At 40.2% G+C, this 19,336-nt stretch overlaps 1 protein-coding gene across 1 annotated transcript in view; it reads right to left on the reverse strand.

Annotated features, from left to right (window-relative positions):
- The window catches only part of LOC132775663 (1-phosphatidylinositol 4,5-bisphosphate phosphodiesterase zeta-1-like), a 60,426-nt gene that overhangs the window by 18,099 nt on the left and 22,991 nt on the right, over nucleotides 1-19,336 (reverse strand). Inside the window, exons 5-11 of the mRNA XM_067468515.1 lie at nucleotides 18,662-18,863; nucleotides 15,964-16,108; nucleotides 13,276-13,428; nucleotides 8,285-8,488; nucleotides 5,720-5,876; nucleotides 3,119-3,235; nucleotides 336-508 (exon numbers count right to left, since the gene is read on the reverse strand). Coding sequence (XP_067324616.1) covers nucleotides 336-508; nucleotides 3,119-3,235; nucleotides 5,720-5,876; nucleotides 8,285-8,488; nucleotides 13,276-13,428; nucleotides 15,964-16,108; nucleotides 18,662-18,863 — 1,151 coding nt within the window. The remainder of the gene's footprint in view (nucleotides 1-335; nucleotides 509-3,118; nucleotides 3,236-5,719; nucleotides 5,877-8,284; nucleotides 8,489-13,275; nucleotides 13,429-15,963; nucleotides 16,109-18,661; nucleotides 18,864-19,336) is intronic.

Genomic DNA, 19,336 nt, shown 5'->3' on the forward strand with positions numbered 1-19,336 from the left:
TAAATCAAGAAATGGTTGCTGATGACACAATAAATAAATAGTGTCCCAATCCATCACAGCCATACAGATGAATGCTAACTGGAATATAATCTATAATTAACTTGGAAAGTATAAAACTGACAAGGGGGCTTTAAATAACTGCTTTTGAGAAGTTCAGAATTTTGACAGTGTTGGACTAGGAATCTGGAATAACTAGTTTCAAATCTTCCCAGGAAGGCAATGGCAAATCCTCTCTGAATAAATCTTGCCACAAATTGAAGTTGACTTGAAGAAATGTAACAAATCAACCATTAAAAATAAATGCCCAGTTAAAAATTTCAACAAAATCATCTTACCTTTATTGTCAATGTAACTGGGTTATATTTCCCAGTTACCTGGAATGGGTCAAAACATGCATCTCTCTTCCTCAAGAATTCTGGCTTTAAGATATAACCACAGCCACCATTGTCCATAAACTTTCCAATTAGAAGGTCCATTTGAGTTCCAGGTGTCTGGAAATTCAAGGCCACTGCAGAGTGGGAGGAAAAACATATCTTCAGGATGTTTTGCCATGGGCAGGGAAAAGCATGTCACAGAAGTAGAAGCTGATTTTCTTTGCCTCACCTCCCTGACCCGCTCTACTATGTAGCATGAACAACATTATTGAAAATATTGGGTGCAAAGTTATCTTCAGACTAGGGTGTATATAAAACATTTTTGTGATGAGACTTGGGTCCTATCTTTAAGATACCTAATTATAAGTGTATGTGCAAATACAGGGATTCCAAAATTTTACACAACAGGATTCCAATTCAAAACCCTTCTTGTCCCAACCATTTCAGATAAGGGATATTAATTTAACCTGGAATAATTCTGATACATTTTCACTTCTCTTTCTGCAACTATTTTAACTGTATTTCTTTTCTAAGCTAGCATGTGCACCAATTCTGGGGAAAGATCAGGATAGAAATAAAATCATTATCATCAGCATCAAATTGTGTCATGGTGGTGCATGGCTGCCATGTCTATGTGGCAAAAGAATCCATTTCAAGGTTTTTTGGGCTATATGGCCATGTTCTAGAAGCATTTTCTCCTGACCTTTCACCTGCATCTATGGCAGGCATCCTCACAAGACCTCACAGACCTCACAACCTCTGAGGACGTTTGTCATAGATGCAGGCAAAACGTCAGGAGAGAATGCTTCTAGAACATGGCTATATAGCCCAAAAAACCTACATCAACCCAGTGATTCCGGCCATGAAAGCCTTCAACAATAAATCCATCTCAAGTTTTAGTCTGAACCATAGAGGAGCTATCCAAAGTATCAAACCTATTTTGGAAGTAGGGTTCAGCTTGGATTTCTTCTTGAAAGTTCAGAGAAAAACCCAGAATGCATTTATTATTCAACAGCCATGGAAACCACCAGCCACCACTAAGTTTCATGGAGGACAAGACATCTTCCATCACTTCAAAGAAGAGGCTTTCTTGTTGTTCCTGTAGGACACGTTCAGAGACTGGCAACATGAATAGAGCTTTGGCTATTTATATCTCAAAAGGAATGACTCTCTGGCTCAGAGCCTTTTTTACAGAAAAAAATATCATAGAAATATAGTTACTGCTTTCACACGTCACCCATTCAGTTCTGGCTGCTGTAGTGACATTTATAAAGCATCCAATTTTCTGCCATGAAGGCTGCACGAACTCAGAGTGGCACTCAATTAATGAACCTTTCATTCCATGGAAATGTCCACTGCCAACAATGCATGCAGTCAAAGCTTGGTGGTGCCAAGAAGTTAATATCACAAAATAGATCAATTTGTCTTTTGTTATATGTTATATGTAGATGCTTTTAGGGAGGACTGAATGTAAAAGCAGTGACTGTCGCACATTGCTTGAAGAGGACACAATTAGTTTTCCTCTTCTCCACCCACCTCTGTCACATCCAGACTTGCTCTTAGAAGATGAAACAAATTATGTGAGTTTGTGTAAGTGTTTGTTGCTATCTTTCTCACAGTCTTAAGCAAAAATATAGAAATAAACTTTTCAGTAATGTGCGAAAGAAAGAGCACCAGAAATCTGTTTGAAATGAAGTGCAATGAGGATTTGTGGAAGAAGCCATGGCTTCACATTCCATCAACAGTATATGCAGTGGCCCAACAAGGACAAAGGATGTAACTTTCCCCCACTCACAAATACGCAACCCCAAATGTCTCCATTTTCCACTGAAGTCTCTTTCACAATGGCGATAGGAGGTGATGGATGTTACTTACTGATACCACTTTGAGAAGGACAGCAGAGAACAATGGAGCTATTTGGAAGTAACACAAGGTTCTAGGGTCTTTGTAAAGGTGGGGTATTTTGTGTATTTTCCTGCATTTGGAGAACTTTCTGCCAGAGGTTACCAAAGACTTGTTATGGAGGACCTGAAAATTTCTAGAGTGGATGCCTAGAGAGTCTTCCAAAGTGACTGTATGATAACTTCCAGAGGAAGTTATTCATTCCAGTAGGATTCACTATTATTCACAGTTTCTTGTTTCCACTGTAAGTTTAGGAATGGATATAGGGGCTATACTGTAATATCTTCTAGTCCAGGCATGAGCAAACTTCAGCAGTCCAGTTGCTTTGAACTTCAGCTCCCACAATTCCTAACAGCCTGCTGGCTGTTAGGAATTGTTGGATTTGAAGTCCAAAACATCTGGAGGGCCAAAGTATGTCCATGCCTGTTCTAGTCTCAGAGTAAATCTGGATTCCAAGGATATCATGAGGCAAATCTTCCTCTGTTCCAGCTCAACATATGCATTGTTTTCGAGGAACAAATTTTTATCTGTTGGTCCAAGATGAGAAGTTATTAAATCCAAATCTGTGCTGCTCCACATGTGGAGATTTTGGTCCCAAAAGGTGCCAAGTCCAGACAAAAAGGTGGAAAACAAGTTATTGTTGGCTAACAGTGGAATATTAAGCACTAATAAATGTATCACACCAGGGCTTGGAAAATTTCATTTTAAAGCAAAGGAATGCATATCCTCAGAAGCACTCTTTTTCAATTCGTGTAACATTTATTCATATGGATTTGGTACCTTTTGGATACTAACTCCACATATGCAAACATAGGATACAATGTGATATGAAGGAGACCTACCTAGCTGGCACCCAACGTTCCAGAATTCTTGTGGGTCATAATTTGAAGAGTCTGTCCTGGTTCCTTTGGGGTAGATTCTTGTGAGGAAGTGGAGGGTGTGCAACACAAAATCAGGGGCTGAAAAGAGATATTTCCAACATCATATTACAGATCGAATCATGGTTGATGTGCACAAAAGGTTTTAAATGTATATGCATTTGTTCCCACACAGTGAGTCAGAGTGAAATGTACAGAAGAAGAAAAACAACAGTTCTGTGTGATTTATACCATCTTTGTTTGATGAAGAAACCAGTGCAGTTCGTAAGCTTGTGTGATATTTTTCTGTATTTTGGTTGGCCACTAGAATAATCAGTCTTTTGTGCATTTTGTATTTTCTTGTATTTTGCTGCATGACCAATATTACTATTCCTCAGCAGAGGTCCAAAGTTAAAACTTTCAACATCTCATTGATTTCAGCACGAAGGTTAAACGTACTGAATTCTCTGCCACTGAAATAAATAACTGAAAGATTTAGAGGATTTGCAAAGTTTGCCTGTTAGTATAAATTCACAATTCTGGCTGAACAATACAACTTTATATGTAATGTTTACTGAAAATGTTTACAGAACTCTATTTTGCTTACCTTTTATAATTAATATATGGGTGAAGATGGACAAAGGGCTGGCTTGGTCGTAAGGCAGAGTGATCCAAAAAGATGGCTCCAAAGTATTGGAGAAGAAACCTTGCTATGTGGCATCTAAGGCAGTGGTTCTCAAGCTGTGGGTTCCCAGGTGTTTAGGCCTTCAACTCCCAGAAATCTTAACAGCTGCTAAACTGGCTGGGATCTCTGGAAGTTGTAGGCCAAAACACTTGGGGACCCACAGGTTGAGAACCACTGATCTAAGGTAACCTGATGCCTCCATAGGCAGTGGAGAGTCTACAGCCAGTTTCGTAGGCTTCCAGGCCTGTAGCGAGGGGGTGGTTTTAGGGGTTCAACCCCCCCCCCCCCGAAATGTTTCAGATTTTTTTTTAAAAAAAAACTGGTTTACTCATGAATTTTAACTGGTTAACCAAATCCCCATGCTAAGTCTATGAGATGCAAAAAATTAAGAGTCCCTCCAGAACTGTAAGCACTATCTCAAGTAAATATTGACAATTTATTCACACTGTCATTACTTGCAGCAATAGCCGATGTAGTGAAGCAACCAAGTTGGAGGTGTGTGTGTTGAATGCTCTCATTAAGGAGGCCAGACTTGGTGGAGGTGGTTGACAGGTTGCTCTGCCCCCTGCTGTGCTCTTTGCTTCGGCATGAGTTAGGAGGCAGGTTTCAACTCCCCCCCCCCCCGAAATTTTCAACCCTCCCCAAAATTTTCACCCAACCCAAATTTCACCCCCCCCCCCCCCCTGAAATTGTCAACCCTCCCCGAAATTTTTTTCTGGCTACGGCCCTGTAGGCTTTGCTTGTGAATTGGAAGGTGGAACTTGCTCTTTGACAGATTCTGGCAACTGGACTGATTGATAACTGGGGAATAGAGGGAGAAAACGTGGGGGCAGTAAGAGACTTTGTATTTCTAGGTGCAAAGATTACTGCAGATGTAGACTGCAGCCAGGAAATCAGAAGACGTTTACTTCTTGGGAGGAGAGCAATGACCAATCTCGACAAAACAGTGAAGAATAGAGAGACATCACACTGGCAACGAAGATCCACATAGTTAAAGCAATGGTACTCCCGTAGCAACTTATGGATGTGAGAACTGGACCATAAGCAAGGCTGAGCAAAGGAAGACAGATACTTTTGAACTGTGGTGTTGGAGGAAAATTCTGAGAGTGCCTTGGACCGTGAGAAGATCCAACCAGTCCATCCTCCAGGAAATAAAGCCTGTCTGCTCATTAGAGGGAAGGATATTAGAGGCAAAGATGAAGTACTTTGGCCACATCATGAGAAGACAGGAAAGAGTAGAGAAGACAATGATGCTGGGGCTGACCAAGGGCTGACCAAGGGCAAATTCACCACATTTGTAAGTTTATGTTTTGATTATTCATGGATGCCATATGTTTTCTTTCAGAATATCTAGGTCCTCCTGAGTGGTTCTATCGACAACATCTCCCTAAGGCTGATCATAGAATTATGCTGGAAGACCTAGAGATTTTGAGAGAGGTGCTTTCTCAAGTAAAAAATATAGTGAGTTTTTTTTCATACTTTTTCCAGTTTAATAGGAGTCTTGCATCTCAAAACCCTTTAAAAGTTGAGAGCCTGTATTCTTCATTTATTAGACTTGGCTATTTAATTTTATTATGTACAACTATGGTTGATACTTGAGGTATTATGTCCTTACTAGGGCCTGAATTCTTCTTTATGTCTCAGGTTTGGATCTTGCAATGAGAGCCCAAAACAGTCCTAATCTCGCAAAATCTCTTCAGCAAGGTCTGTACATGCATTGACTGAGTGTAAGTTCAATATGTGTTCAGATCATGGCCAATGAGAGCTTAACTCCTTTGTGGAAAACCTGACCATTTGATAAGAAATTGTGTAGACTGTAAGGGTATAAACCTTGTCAGGTTTTCTGATACACAAGAAAAACGGAAATGTTCTATCCAAAGAGATCAAGTTGTTTAAGTTACCTCTCCTTTTTATGAGCTTTTGGCCTTTCACCTCTCCAATAGAATTATTTTGGTAAAATTTCTGCTTCTCCTTCGAATCTTCAAAGCTGGAAAACTTTCGGGATGCGGTGTAAATGATAAGTTCTGACAGCATCATGGCCACTTTTACCTTGTGCTCCTGAGAACAAAGTTGAACAAGTTACAGTTCTGCAAAGTGTCAAGGGCAAGAGGACTTTCCTTCAGTCCTTTGTACTACAGAATAAGCTGAAGATCTTGACACTAATGAAAAGATCCCCCATGCCTGCATTAAGGGTTTTTAAATAAAGTGATGCTGGATCATCACTTTACTATCTGTATTGCCATTGCCACTTCTACATAAACGCAGAGCATGATGTGAGCTCCTGATTGTCACAAGCATCTGTGTTGGCTTTAGCAGTGATGCCTATGGAATCCCTTTCTTCCTCGTTATGTGGGCACATCTGTTGGTGTCAGCAATGGGCACCTGCAATAACCAGGAGCTCACATGGACCTCTGTGGCTATTTTGGGGGTAGTGATGAAAGGGATACAAGTGTGATCCATTTCCTTTTCACTGCATTGAAGTGTGCAGGTAAAAGGGGGTGGCAGCAGTGTTCCATGTGGACATAGGACCAATCTAAATCAGATCCGATTCTGTAGTCCCCAATACCCTGAATCCATTGATCAACTTTACTTAACATGGGGCTAAATTAGATTAACCCCGTTTATTCCAGTTTACTGGAAGTGCCAAAATGTTTTAGGGACAACCACAAGCAAACTTAGGACAAAGCTTATAACACTTCTGGAGAGGCCAGACCAGTGGTTTTCAAATGTTGGTTCTAAGATGTCTCACGCCTTGATTTCCAGAAGTTCCAGTCAGCTTGCTCAACACTCAGGAATTCTGGGAACTGAAGTCCCAAATATCTGGTGAACTGAAGTCTGGGAAACATTGGGCTAGACTGATTCCCCTTGAACTGTGTGTTTTGAGGGGGGGGGGGGGGTGGCAGCTGGCAAAGACTTTATTTATTTATTTATTTATTTATTTATTTACAGTATTTATATTCTGCCCTTCTCACCCCGCAGGGGACTCAGGGCAGATTACAGTGTACACATATATGGCAAACATTCAATGCCAATTTGACATACAACATATACAGACATACACAGAGGCTATTTAACTTTTTCTGGCCGCCAGGGGAGCTGTCACTTTCATCATCCATCTGCGACACTGATGAAGTACTTTCGCATTCCCCGCATGCTTTTTGCTGGAGTGCTTTGCTGGAGTCTTTTTTATGGCCTCATAAATTAGTTAATTTAGCCTCCCCACACAAGGTGGTACCTAATTTTCCTACTTGACAGATGCAACTGTCTTTCAGGTTGCAAAGGTTGACAACAGGCTACACAATTGGTTGGAAGCCCACTCCAACCCGGGCTGGCTTCGAACTCATGACCTTTGGTCAGAGGGATCTTAATGCAGCTGACACTCAGCCAGCTGCGCCACAATCCCGGTCTTGACATTTCTTTGGGAATGGATTGTTCATTGGGATAGGCCTTTTAACATTCCATATCTTTGCCTTTTTAATGGTCTTGCATGTAGATATATGTAAATCATAGAATCATAGAGTTGGAAGAGATCACATAAGTCATCTAATCCAACCCCCTGCCATGAAGAAAGAGCACATTCACAGTATCCCTGGCAGACAGCCATCCAGATTCTGTTTAAAAGTTTCCAAGGAAGGAGCTTCCACATGCTCCAATAGTTCCACAGTTGAACAGCTCATAGGGTCAGGAAATTCTTCCTAATGTTCAAGTGGAATTTCCTTTCCTGTAATTTGAACCCAATGATAGTTGAACTGGATAGATAGATAGATAGATAGATAGATAGATAGATAGATCTAGATAGAATATATAGAGAGAGAGGAGGGGGGAGAGGGAGAGGGAGAGAGAGACAGAGAGACAGAGACAGAGATTGGGACTGAGAGTATATTTTTAGTTCTGTGAAAAATCCAAACAAGCAAATATTGAATTGCCATTTTGGTATATCATTGCATAGCAAATTTGAGTCTCTCTTGATTTTGGGATCCATGGGACTTCTGGAACCAAAGCCCAGTAGATACCAAGTGTTCACCATAGTACTAGTACTAATGTTGATGTAAAATAAGAATCAAAGATGTTAAATCTATTTAACATCTGCATTAGATATTGCTCACAGGCATTTGATTTTTGTCCCCGTATCTCTGAAATTCTATACAAAACCGATGCTTGAAATAGGTTTTATCTATCTCAGCCATTTTGTTGTGAGTAGGTTGTATTGAAACCAGTGATAGGACTTAGCCTAAGCTATTGCATCTTGTCTGTTTGCCTTCCTGCTTAGTTTCAGGGCTCATACCAGCTTCATATCACACCTGGCAGAATATAATTGGGCTGGTATTTTAGTCCTATTCAACAGTAGCAGTAGCAGTACTAGTACCAGAAACATCCAATGTTGAGAAAACTCACTAATCTGTTTTTGCTTAAAAAAATATTGCATGCAAGGGGAAACAATGTAGGTGCCTTGGAGCTCCATTTACCTTTTCCTTCTTGCCCTTTTTAGGAGGTTTCTGAGCAAGTTTCTTTAGCAATTGCTCAGATGCTTCGTCGTCCTCCTCATCTGATCCGGAGGTATCTTCCGCATCTCCCGTTTCTCCCTCTCCCTTACAACCACCCCTCCATCGAAGAGTATCTTCCAAGGTGCCAACTTTTTTATTCTTTATCAAGACCTTCAATTTCAGTTGCTGCAGCAAAAAAGATGCATAACAAACATTCAACATGATGAACATTATGGCAAACTCCTCTCCCAAGTCATTAATTTCACCTTCAACGCCAGGTTTGTTTTTTTAACATGGAAACTAAATAGGTATATTCCATAACTAGGAAAATTAAAGCCTGAATCCTGTTTGTTGGTCACAAGGAGACATAATGTATTTATTGCTGAATGTGTCAACTTATAGATAAATACAATTAATTAAATGGGTCTATTCTAGTCAGGACTAACAATAGAATTTAGATCTATATCTCTTCTGCAAATGCCATTTAGATATCAACATCCAAGCCACCAATTGCATTTATGTCAGCAAACACTGACCACATATATATATAAGGAAGGAAAAGAATTCTCTGGTCATTTATCAGGTACAGCCTGCAGAAAGTTCCTCACCCAGATAAGACATAACTGGGTGTTTATTGTATATATCCATAGTTTCCAATCTTTGGTCTTCCAGTTGTTTTGGACTTCTATGAATGATTATTGAGAGAGTTAGCACCTTTACCTTTGCAAAGTTGGGTTATGATTGGGGGGGTTGGAATTTAGTTCTTTACCTACATCAGGACCATAAATCTATTAAGCAAATTAAAGCAGATCAAGCCAGTGTGGAACACATCTCACCACGTTAAAACAGTGGATGTGGCTATTAATGAGACATGCTGTATAATCACAGTACATCTATGCCCTTGACCACTAGAGAAATTATACTATTTAGCCGGTATTGCACCACCTGACATCTGCCAGGAAGTAGCAGCCAATAATGAAAGGACCAAGACAGTGACATATCTGGCCTATCCCCTGTTCAGATACCAGCCAGCACACCGGCTTAAATCAATAAATAGTTTTCTAAGATCTACAGAGATACTCACAGGAACACCTCAGCAAGCAAGAGTCCAAAAGTGGCAGGCTAAAACCCAGAACCGCAAGCCACGGCTGATACCGAATGAGAGACTCCGATACCGAATGAGAAGACTGGGTAACTTGGAAAGTGCTGAACAGACTGCGCTCTGGCACCACGAGTTGCAAAGCCAACCTTAAGAAATGGGGCCACAAAGTGGAGTCCACAACATGCAAGCGTGGAGAAGTGCAAACCACAGACCACCTATTACAATGCAGTCTGAGCCCTGCCACATGCATAATGGAGAACCTTCTTATAGCAATACCAGAGGCACCCCAAGTGGCCAGCTACTGGTCAAAGGACATTTAGTATAGTGCCAAGTTTTTAAACTTTGTGTTTTTTAAATTCATTACAACTGTACCCTCAGTCCGCTTCTGATACAATAAATAATAAAGGCATACTCCCAAAAGCTGGATTTGAGATGTTGGAATTATTTGATTTGATTGATGTTTGGAGACTCAGAATAGGATCAGAGACAGAATTTACCTTTTATTCCCATATTCATAACTCATTTGCAAGATTAGATTTTTTTTTTTTTGTTACAAAATCATTAACAAGATTGATATCAAAGTTAGTCCCTGAGTTTTGTCAGGTTATAATCCAATAGTGGTGATTATAATGAGAACAAATCTGCAACATGGAGATTAAACTTCACTATTGCAAAATGAAAACAATAGAGAATTCATAAAACAAAAAATCAAGGAATATTTCAAAATAAACAAAGATAAAGGGACAGATTTACAAATCATAGGGAATGCTTTAAAAACTTATATCACAGGATACTTGATTCTCATAAATGCTATCAAGAACAAGAAAAAAACAAGAAATATTTCAGAAATTCGTGAAAAACTTGAAGGCTCAAGAAAAAATGATGTGCAAAAAAATAATGGATGTAAAACTTAGCAACAGTATTCTCACTACAAAATCAAATTGTGACTTTGATGACAGATGAAGTTGCCAAGCAGATGAAATGGATGAAAGTTCACAATTTTGAATCTGCCAATGAAGTGGGAAGATGCTTGGCACATAAATTAAGGAAGGATGTTGCCAGGAGAATGATAACGAAGATTAAAGGAAAATTGAGAGAAATAACATCAAATTGTCAACTAACACAAGCATTTTCAATATACTTTGTAAAATTGTACAAATGTACAAACTGTGAAATACTTGAAACAGAATAAAACAATGGAACTGATATAAAGTCAACAGAAAATTTTGAATGCACAGACAGAGGAAGCTCAACTGCTGACCTGTCAATCAGTAATTCTGCCGGCACAAGGTTTACCCCACTGCGCCATCAGGCGCTCCACTTACCAAGATAAAAAAACAAACAAATGGAGAATAAATGTTGGATATGTAAGAGAGAAAAAAAGGACTTTTTTCACATGTAGTGGACCTGTCATCAAGCCCATGCATATTGGAAAGCTGTTAAGGAAACAATCCAAAATAAATTTACAATAGAGTATACAGTTTCCACCAGATATATTTTTGTTTTAATGTCATCAACAAGGAAAATATTGTTTTATTTCAAAACACTATTACCACTTCTCAAATAATTTATCCCAGATACTGGAAAGAAAATATTATTCCATCTGTAAATTGTGAGGGCCCACTTATCCCCCTACCAGCCCCAGAGATTACTTCGGTCCGAGGACCAAAATTTGCTTGAAATCCCCAACATCCGGACTTATCATCTGTCCTCTACTTGGCAGAGAGCCTTCTCGATTGTGGCCCCTTATTTATGGAATGCCTTGCCAGTTGAAACCCAAACCATCCGAGAACTACTTGCTTTTCGGAAAGCCTGTAAAACCTTTCTTTTCTGACAAGCTTTCTATGGGTGAATAACTCGGGACTATGTCAGTTCTCATTTTTATTGTATTTTAAAGTTGGTTGTATTGTTTTAATCTACTGCTGTAAACTGCTCCGAGCCAAACTGGGAGTGGCAGTATACAAGTCAAATAAATAAATAAATAAAATGAATAGTTTACCAAACCGCTATGAGAAATGTTGGTGAATTATCATTAGCTTTAAAATATAACATTGTACACAACAAACACTTATATTGTATGCATATTTTTACAAATTTTTAAAATTAAAAATTAAATAATACACTTTCATCTCCATTGTGGCAGAGAAAGTGTCCTGCAATGCGTCCCCTCCACTTCCAGAGGAATGGGGGCAAGGCCAAGCCAGCATCATCTGTTGGCACTTGGCAGGGCCCCATCCAGAAGAAGACAAGGGGGCCAAAAATGCCAATTTATTTCTATACCGCTTTTCTCAGCCCTCAGGCAACAATGTGATGAGGTAGTAAGTAACAGGCAATAGCAAACATCCTCCTTTGAATAAATCTTGCCAAGATCACTCTAAGATAGTGCCATCAAATGTCATGGTCAACTGGAAGGCATATAGCTAGAATAAACAACAACACAATCTGTAAATAACCTCACAGAGACTGACATTGTGACCTTTAGCATGCTGTTGCATGACTTAAGCTGTGCACTTCTCTACTGAGATGCATAATTTGCAAGCAACTGCACTGCATATTTTCCTACCTGTTGTGTATAATCTTGATGTGCACTTGACAGGCTCTTGCTAGGTTGTTGCAAGTAATTAATTGGGATGTACATTTTGGACACTTTGCATGAAACAGGGTTGTACATATTGTAGATACTGCAAGCTGTTTTATGAAGCTGATCTGTGTAATTTTCAGGGTGAGCTCTTTTTGTGCTCTGAGAGAATATCAGCATTAAGAACAAGTATGCCTCTCGCTCCAGCCATGCCTACTGGCCTTGTTGATCCCCACCCACACTGTCCCCATTGATGGAATGACCCCCCCCCCCCTCCCGCTTCTTCTCAGAAGAGTGCTTTGAGCATTGGACTATGACTCTGGAGATCAGGGTTTGAATCCACACTAACCATGGAAACCCACTGGGTGATCTTGGACAAATCACAACCTCTTAGCCTTGGAAGAAATCAAAAGCAAAGCCCTTCTGAACTAATCTTGCCAAGAAAAACATGTCATAGGTTAGCTGTGAACTGGAAACAACACAAGAACAAACACAACAGCCACATTCTCAAATTTATGTTCACAATGTTTGCCATTCTTTATGAATAAGGCCATAATAGATTCACAGAGTTGGAAGAGACCTTGAGGGCCATCCAGTCCAACCCTTTGCCAAGAAGAAGGAAAATCACAGGATGATCTTTTCCAAATATATGTTTGCTAATAGTTGATTTAAAGGAGTATCTATGACTTGAGATATTTTGAAAATATGTTGCACATTTGTAGTGATCCCCCCCTAAAAAAAAGAGAATAATATTCCTAGTCAAACAGGCACTTTGTCAGCATAGGTGACTGTGACAGCCAAGAACTCTCTTGAAGCTTGGAATTATGGGCCTACACAATTATTCCGCTACACTATGAGCAAAGGGAAAATGGGGTGGCATTGGTGGCCATGTGAACAGCAGTCAGTCCACATAGGACCTTGCTGTTTTTTCACACTGTGCCCAAACAGTGAGGCTGCTCCACAGATTCGCCCACAAACTGGAATATTTCCTTAGCAAGATGCTAAAGCAGTTTAACCTGGTTTACCCTTCAATAGGAAGAGGGGCCGACCAAGGGTAAGATGGATGGCAGCCTTGAAGTGATTGGACTGACCTTGAAGGAACTGGAGGTGGTGACGGCCGACAGGGAGCTCTGGCGTGGGCTAGTCCATGAGGTCACGAAGAGTCGGAGGCGACTGAACGAATGAACAACAAACCCTTCAATAGTGACTGAAAGTCTCTGGATATCATATAAACCAGAAGCAACTTCTCAATCGGTGCAGGGTGTTGAGCTGGTGTAGACAAATCCAAAGTACCTCTGGGGAGGGTAGATGAGTCGGCATAGTATCATCAAGTGTTGAAACACAGAGTGTATCTCCAAACATGTGTAGCATGTGAGCTGCCATTCTCTCCTGTTGTTTAGGACTACAGTGGTTCTCCAAAGATACGATAATGGGATAATCTGATGCCTGAAATATAAAAAAATAATATTATAAAGAGGATTTGCACCCTCTGATTCATACCTACACATACATGACACCATGATATTAAAAAACAGCACCGTTGTTGGTAAGTTTTTATGTGTTTAGTACATATAGTGAACTGTGTTGATAAAACTTTTATAGAGAGATCTATACATCATATGAGCTCAGAAAAAAATGTATTTGATAGGGAGGACTTGAAAGGTGTTTTTAACCTTTTAAAGTTTACAAAAGGAGCTCAATAACTTATTTAACAACACATAGCTAGATGGGCTCTGGTTGACAGCCGAGTCTGGCCAGGAAAATAATATGTCTTGATATTTGTATATTAGCATATTATAATGTTATGCTAACATTTTTATATTAAGCCACTTTGAGTGAAGTCCAACCCCCTGCCAAGAAGCATGAAATTCACATTCAAAGTACCCCCGAGAGATGACAATTCAGCCTCTGTTTAAAATACTCCAAAGAAGGAGCCTCCACCACAGTCTGGGGCAGAGAGTTCCACTGCTGAACGGCTCTCACAGTTAGGGAGTTCTTCCTAATGTTCAGGTGGAATATCTTTTCTTGTAGTTTGAAGCCATTGTTCCATGTCTCCAGGATAGCAGAAAACAAGCTTGCTCATAGGGAGGACTATGACTTCTCCTCATGTATTTATACGTGGCCATCATGTCTCCTCTCAGACTTCTCTTCTGCAAACTAAACATGCCCAGCTATTTCAGCCGCTCCTCATAGGGCTTGTTCTCCAGACCCTTGATCATTTTAGTCACCCTCCTCTGGACACATTCCAGCTTGTCAACAGCTCTCTTCAATTGTGGTGTCCAGAATTGGACACAGTATTCCAGGTGCAGTCTGATAAAGGCAGAATAGTGGGGTAGCATGACTTCCCTGGATCTAGACACTAGACTCCTATTTATGCAGGCTAAAATCCCATTGGCTTTTTAAGATGCTGCATGACATTGTTGATTCGTGTTTAACTTGTTGTACATGAGGACTCCAAGATCTTTTTCACACGTACCTCTATCAAGCCAGGCATTCCCCATTCTGTATCTTTACATTTCATTTTTTTCTGCCTAAGTGGAGTATCTTGCATTTGTCACTGTTGAACTTCATTTTGTTAGTTTTGGCCCATCTCTCCAATCTATTCAGATCGCTTTGAATTCTGCTCTTGTCTTCTGGCGTTTTGACTCTCCCTCCCAATTTGGTGTTGCCTGCAAACTTGATGATCATACCTTCTAACCGTTTATCTAAGTCAGGGGTCCTCAAACTATGGCCCGAGGGCCGAATACGGCCCTCCAAGGTCATTTACCCGGCCCTCACTCAGGGTCAACCTAAGTTTGAAACGACTTGAAAGCAAACAACAACAACCATCCTATCTCATCAGCCAAAAGCAGGCCCACACTTCCCATTGAAATACTAATAAGTTTATATTTGTTAAAATTGTTCTTCATTTGAATTATTGTATTGTTTTTAAGTGTTTTTGCACTACAAATAAGATATGTGCAGTGCGCATAGGAATACATTCATGCTTTTTTCAAATTATGACCTGGCCCTCTGTTTAAAAAGTTTGAGGATCCCTGATCTAAGTCATTAATAATGATGTTGAACAGGACCAGGATGGAACCCTGCTTACAGCACTCCACTCGTCACTTCTTTCCAGAATGAAGCGGAGCCCACCCACTTTAAAGCAGATAATGTGGGATTCTATACAGCTGTGTGAAAGGGGTCTCAGTTTACCCCACAATGATCTATAAGTGACCGCACAGCTACTGGGGATTATTGGGTCCATGTAGATGAGTCCTCAGAATGCTTAGACAGGGTTGGTTTCTTTACTATTCTACTAAAGAATTCGACTCAGCATTCAAAGCTGCCATTGCTAACTGGGCCAAAACAGTTTTTGCACAAGAACTTTTTTCAACAATCACTTTTATCCTAATCCGCCTTACTATATAACATATCCACCAACATTTCCTAGATGAAAACTGAGAGATTTGTGGACGAACATTATCAGAGAATGGTGAAGACAGCAAACATCATTAATGAGGAACAGCATACAAGGTAGGAGAGGCTGCAGAATTTGCTTCATCCTGAGTCTATTGAGAAGGGTGAAATTCTCGGGGGGGGGGGAGGGAGGACACCATATGCAGCAATTATAGCAGTGAATGATGGAGGAAAATGAAAAGAAGAGAGATTTTAAAAAGCAGCTGAAATATGAGACAGCAAAGTAAAAGGGCTACCCTGCCAAATCAGGACAGTTGGTGGATATGCTATGATTGCATCCAAAGTCTGACTGCCTGGTTATTAAGTTGGCCACTCAAGTCCATTCTTTAAAGATCTTGAAGATCAGCAGACCACTTGATATTTCTGTTTGGCAAGTTAGCACCCAAGACACTGCATTATATTGTGTGAGACAAAATGTCTCCATAACATTTCATGCTGATAGCGGTGGTGGTGATGGTGGTTGCTGCTGGTCAAATATACACCCTGTATTTCCAAACAACCCTCAAAAGTGCTCACACTTACCTCAAAGGCATGCTTGTGAACCACACTGATGACATTCCTGAAGGTGATCTTGCTGGTCAAGGTATGTCCATGGTACACAATGGGCTCACCATCTGGCCCATCCCAGCAGTCAATTTCTACACAGCGGCATCCCCTCTTCAGGGAACTTTAAAAGTGAAAAAATGGAATTTACTACTCCAAATACTACTACTTTAATGTAAAGAGATCTGTGTCTTGCTTGTTAGAATCATAGAACCATAGGATTGGAAGAGACCACACAAGCCATCCAGTACAACCCCCTGTTATGCAGGAAAAAGCACAATCAAATCTCTCATGAAAGATGGCCAAAAGCCTCCAAGGAAGGAGGGTCTACCACACTCTGAAAAATAGAGTTCTACTGTTGAACGCCTTTTACAATCAAGAGGTTCTTCCTAATGTTCAGGTGGAATTTCCATTCCTGTAATTTGAACCCATTGCTCTCAGAGCGCTTCCAGACAGGACTTACCCTTTCCAAACACCCAGGCTTTCCTGGAGGCTGTCCCCATTCCAGCATGGTAACTTGTGTGCTAGAATCCTCCCCCCAACAAAGCCTTAAAAATTTAGAAATCATTACCAGGTCACCAGAAGAAGGAGAAGGAGAAGGAGAAGGAGAAGGAGAAGGAGAAGGAGAAGGAGAAGGAGAAGGAGAAGAAGGAGAAGAAGGAGGAGAAGAAGGAGAAGAAGAAGAAGAACTACTTTATTTCCAATCCATCCTCTCTCCCTGAAGAGCCTCAGGGTGGCTTACAAAGATATACCAGGAGGAAGGGGAGAGGAGCAATTCTATCACGCTCCCCTGCCTCTTGGCTCATCATTTTGGCAATCTGGTAAGGTCAAAGACTTTCATGGCCAGAATCACTGGGTTGTTGTGAGTTTTGCTGGCTGTATGGTCATGTTCCAGAAGCAGTATCTCCTGATGTTTCACCTGTATCTAAGGCAGGCATCCTCAGAGATTGTGAGATTTGTTGCAAACTAGGAAAATGGGCATTATATATCTATGGAATGTCCAGGGTGGGAGAAAAAACTCTTGTCTGTTTGAGGTAGGTGTGAATGTTCCAATTGGCCACCTTGATTAGCATTTAATGGCCTAGCAGTTTCAATTTTGGCCTGGGGTGAACGCACAAGCTAGGACAGGCTGCAGCAGTTTGCTTTTGCCTGAGCCAACCTGGAAGTGCAAGATTCTTTTCCTTCTCTCCTTCCCACTGGATTGATTGTGTTCAAGCTATTTTAACTGAAGTAAATTGAAGACAAAGACTAAAAGTGGAAGTAAAGACTAAAAAGTGGAAGGAACAGAGAATCGGGGATATTTGAAAAGAAGCTTTGAAATGGGACAGCAGAGGACTGCCTCTGCCAAACTAGAACAGTTGGGGAATGTGTTGCAAACATAGTTTCTTTTCCACTCTGGCAGTTCTTTTCTACTCTGGCAATTCCATCTATCTGATATTGACAATTTCTACCAGTTTGGTTTAACATTCAAACCCCATACCAAGGAATACTGTGTTGGGAATGCACTTATTTGTGATTAGCAGCAGTGGTGAGCAGCTTTTTCAGGGAAATGACAATTGGCAGCAACACTTACGTTTGCAAACAAACAAACAGTGCCAAATGCCTTATCTCTTTTTACCAATTTGCAGCAAGACAAGGGGATATGGAGAAGAGGGAAGAGCAAAAGGAGGTGGATCAGGGCTTAGAAATGCGGCTGGGGAATATTAGAGAAAGGTGAAAATAGAAGTTAAAGCTTGGTGCTACTGGCTGGGGAGGATACGGAGTTGAGCAAGAGAACAGAGCAGAGCAAGGAGGACTTGAGCAGCCACAATTTTTAATATCTTTGGGGGGAGTGATGTCTCGGAACCAATCTCTGCCAATACCACTGGGCCGCTGTACCTAATTTTAGTTGAATCCATTATATTTCAGAAAGATTGCTTTCTTTCTGGCACTGATACTTTTTTATTTCACAGATCTTAATATTGAGGTTTTTAACCCTGCACCATCCTAAACCAAATATCAAGAAGGCAATAGGAAATATCCAACAGGCCAAGAAAAAATAAATCAGTTAAGACAAATTATAAGGAGTTAGAATCACTCAATGATTCTATAGAATTCAATAGAATTTAATTATTTTCATGTCTCCTTATTGATCTCCTACAGTGTCATCGAGGTTTGGACAGAAAGAGCATCCCACTGAATTGTTTCTTCAGTTAATCTAAAGCAGTGGTTCTCAACCTGGGGTCCCCAGATGGTTTTGGCCTACAACTCACAGAAATCCCATTCAGTTACCAGCTGTTAGGATTTCTGGGAGTTGAAGGCCAAAAACATCTGGGGACCCCAGGTTGAGAACCACTGATCTAAAGCAACTTCTCCCATAGCATTATTTAACTTTTCTTTATCTAACCCTACAGAATTAAGCATCCATTAAAAATTATAAACAGAAAATGTATCATTCACATCAGGAGCTTGAGAGCATGGTTACATTAAGTCTTCCAGTCCTCCAACCAGAATGGCCATTGGCCATAGAAGTATATTTCAGATTTGGTTGACCTGTTGCTTTTAAAAAATATACTCATTTTTTTTTCTAAATCACATAAAACATTTGTTTCTTTGTTTTTTAAAAAAATATAGAAAAAACAACAAAAGCCATGTTGTACTGTCTACCCCATCCCATACCCCAGAGAGATATACATACTTGGCATAGCCCCATAGATGGCTGGGCCCTATAAGCTGGTCTTGTATCAAGTAGGTATTGTGTGATGATGATATGTAATAATCACACAGTGGGCGGCTCATATCTTGGTAAACAGTTTTGTTCTCTTTTTTGAATATGCTGCACTCTTCTGAAAGCATGTATCGTATGAAGCCTTCAAAGGTCATCTCCTTTCGTTTTCTCGCTAAAACAGGGAAATTTTAAAAAGGTGTTATAGCATTCTGCTTTTGAGGTGAACCTTTTCCTTTCTTGGTTGGGGAAGCTGTAATGAAAGAGTTGAGAAATACCCATTCGAATATAACTTTGACCCATCTTTCTCAACTAAACATCTTCAAAGATTGTCCCTAAGTTGAGGAAAAATGCTGTTTTCTGTGTCAAAAATGCTGTTCGGCATAAAATTTGCACATGTCAATTTTATGCAGAACACATTCTCAGTCATAGATTTTTCTGTGCAAACAATAACATTTTCAAGCACAAGGATTAATATTTCTGCACTGAAATATTATTTCCCACGCAGAAAACACTAAATCACCACATGTATTTATTTTTCCGCACAACCAGTCCCAAACTGCAAAATTTCTCATCCATCCAGAATTCTTCACATCAAGTTTTTTTGGCATTTGAAAAACAAAGTGTTTGACCATTTTCCAAATATTA

Source organism: Anolis sagrei, chromosome 5 (assembly GCF_037176765.1).
Source record: "Anolis sagrei isolate rAnoSag1 chromosome 5, rAnoSag1.mat, whole genome shotgun sequence".
Taxonomy (NCBI): Eukaryota; Metazoa; Chordata; class Lepidosauria; order Squamata; family Dactyloidae; genus Anolis; species Anolis sagrei.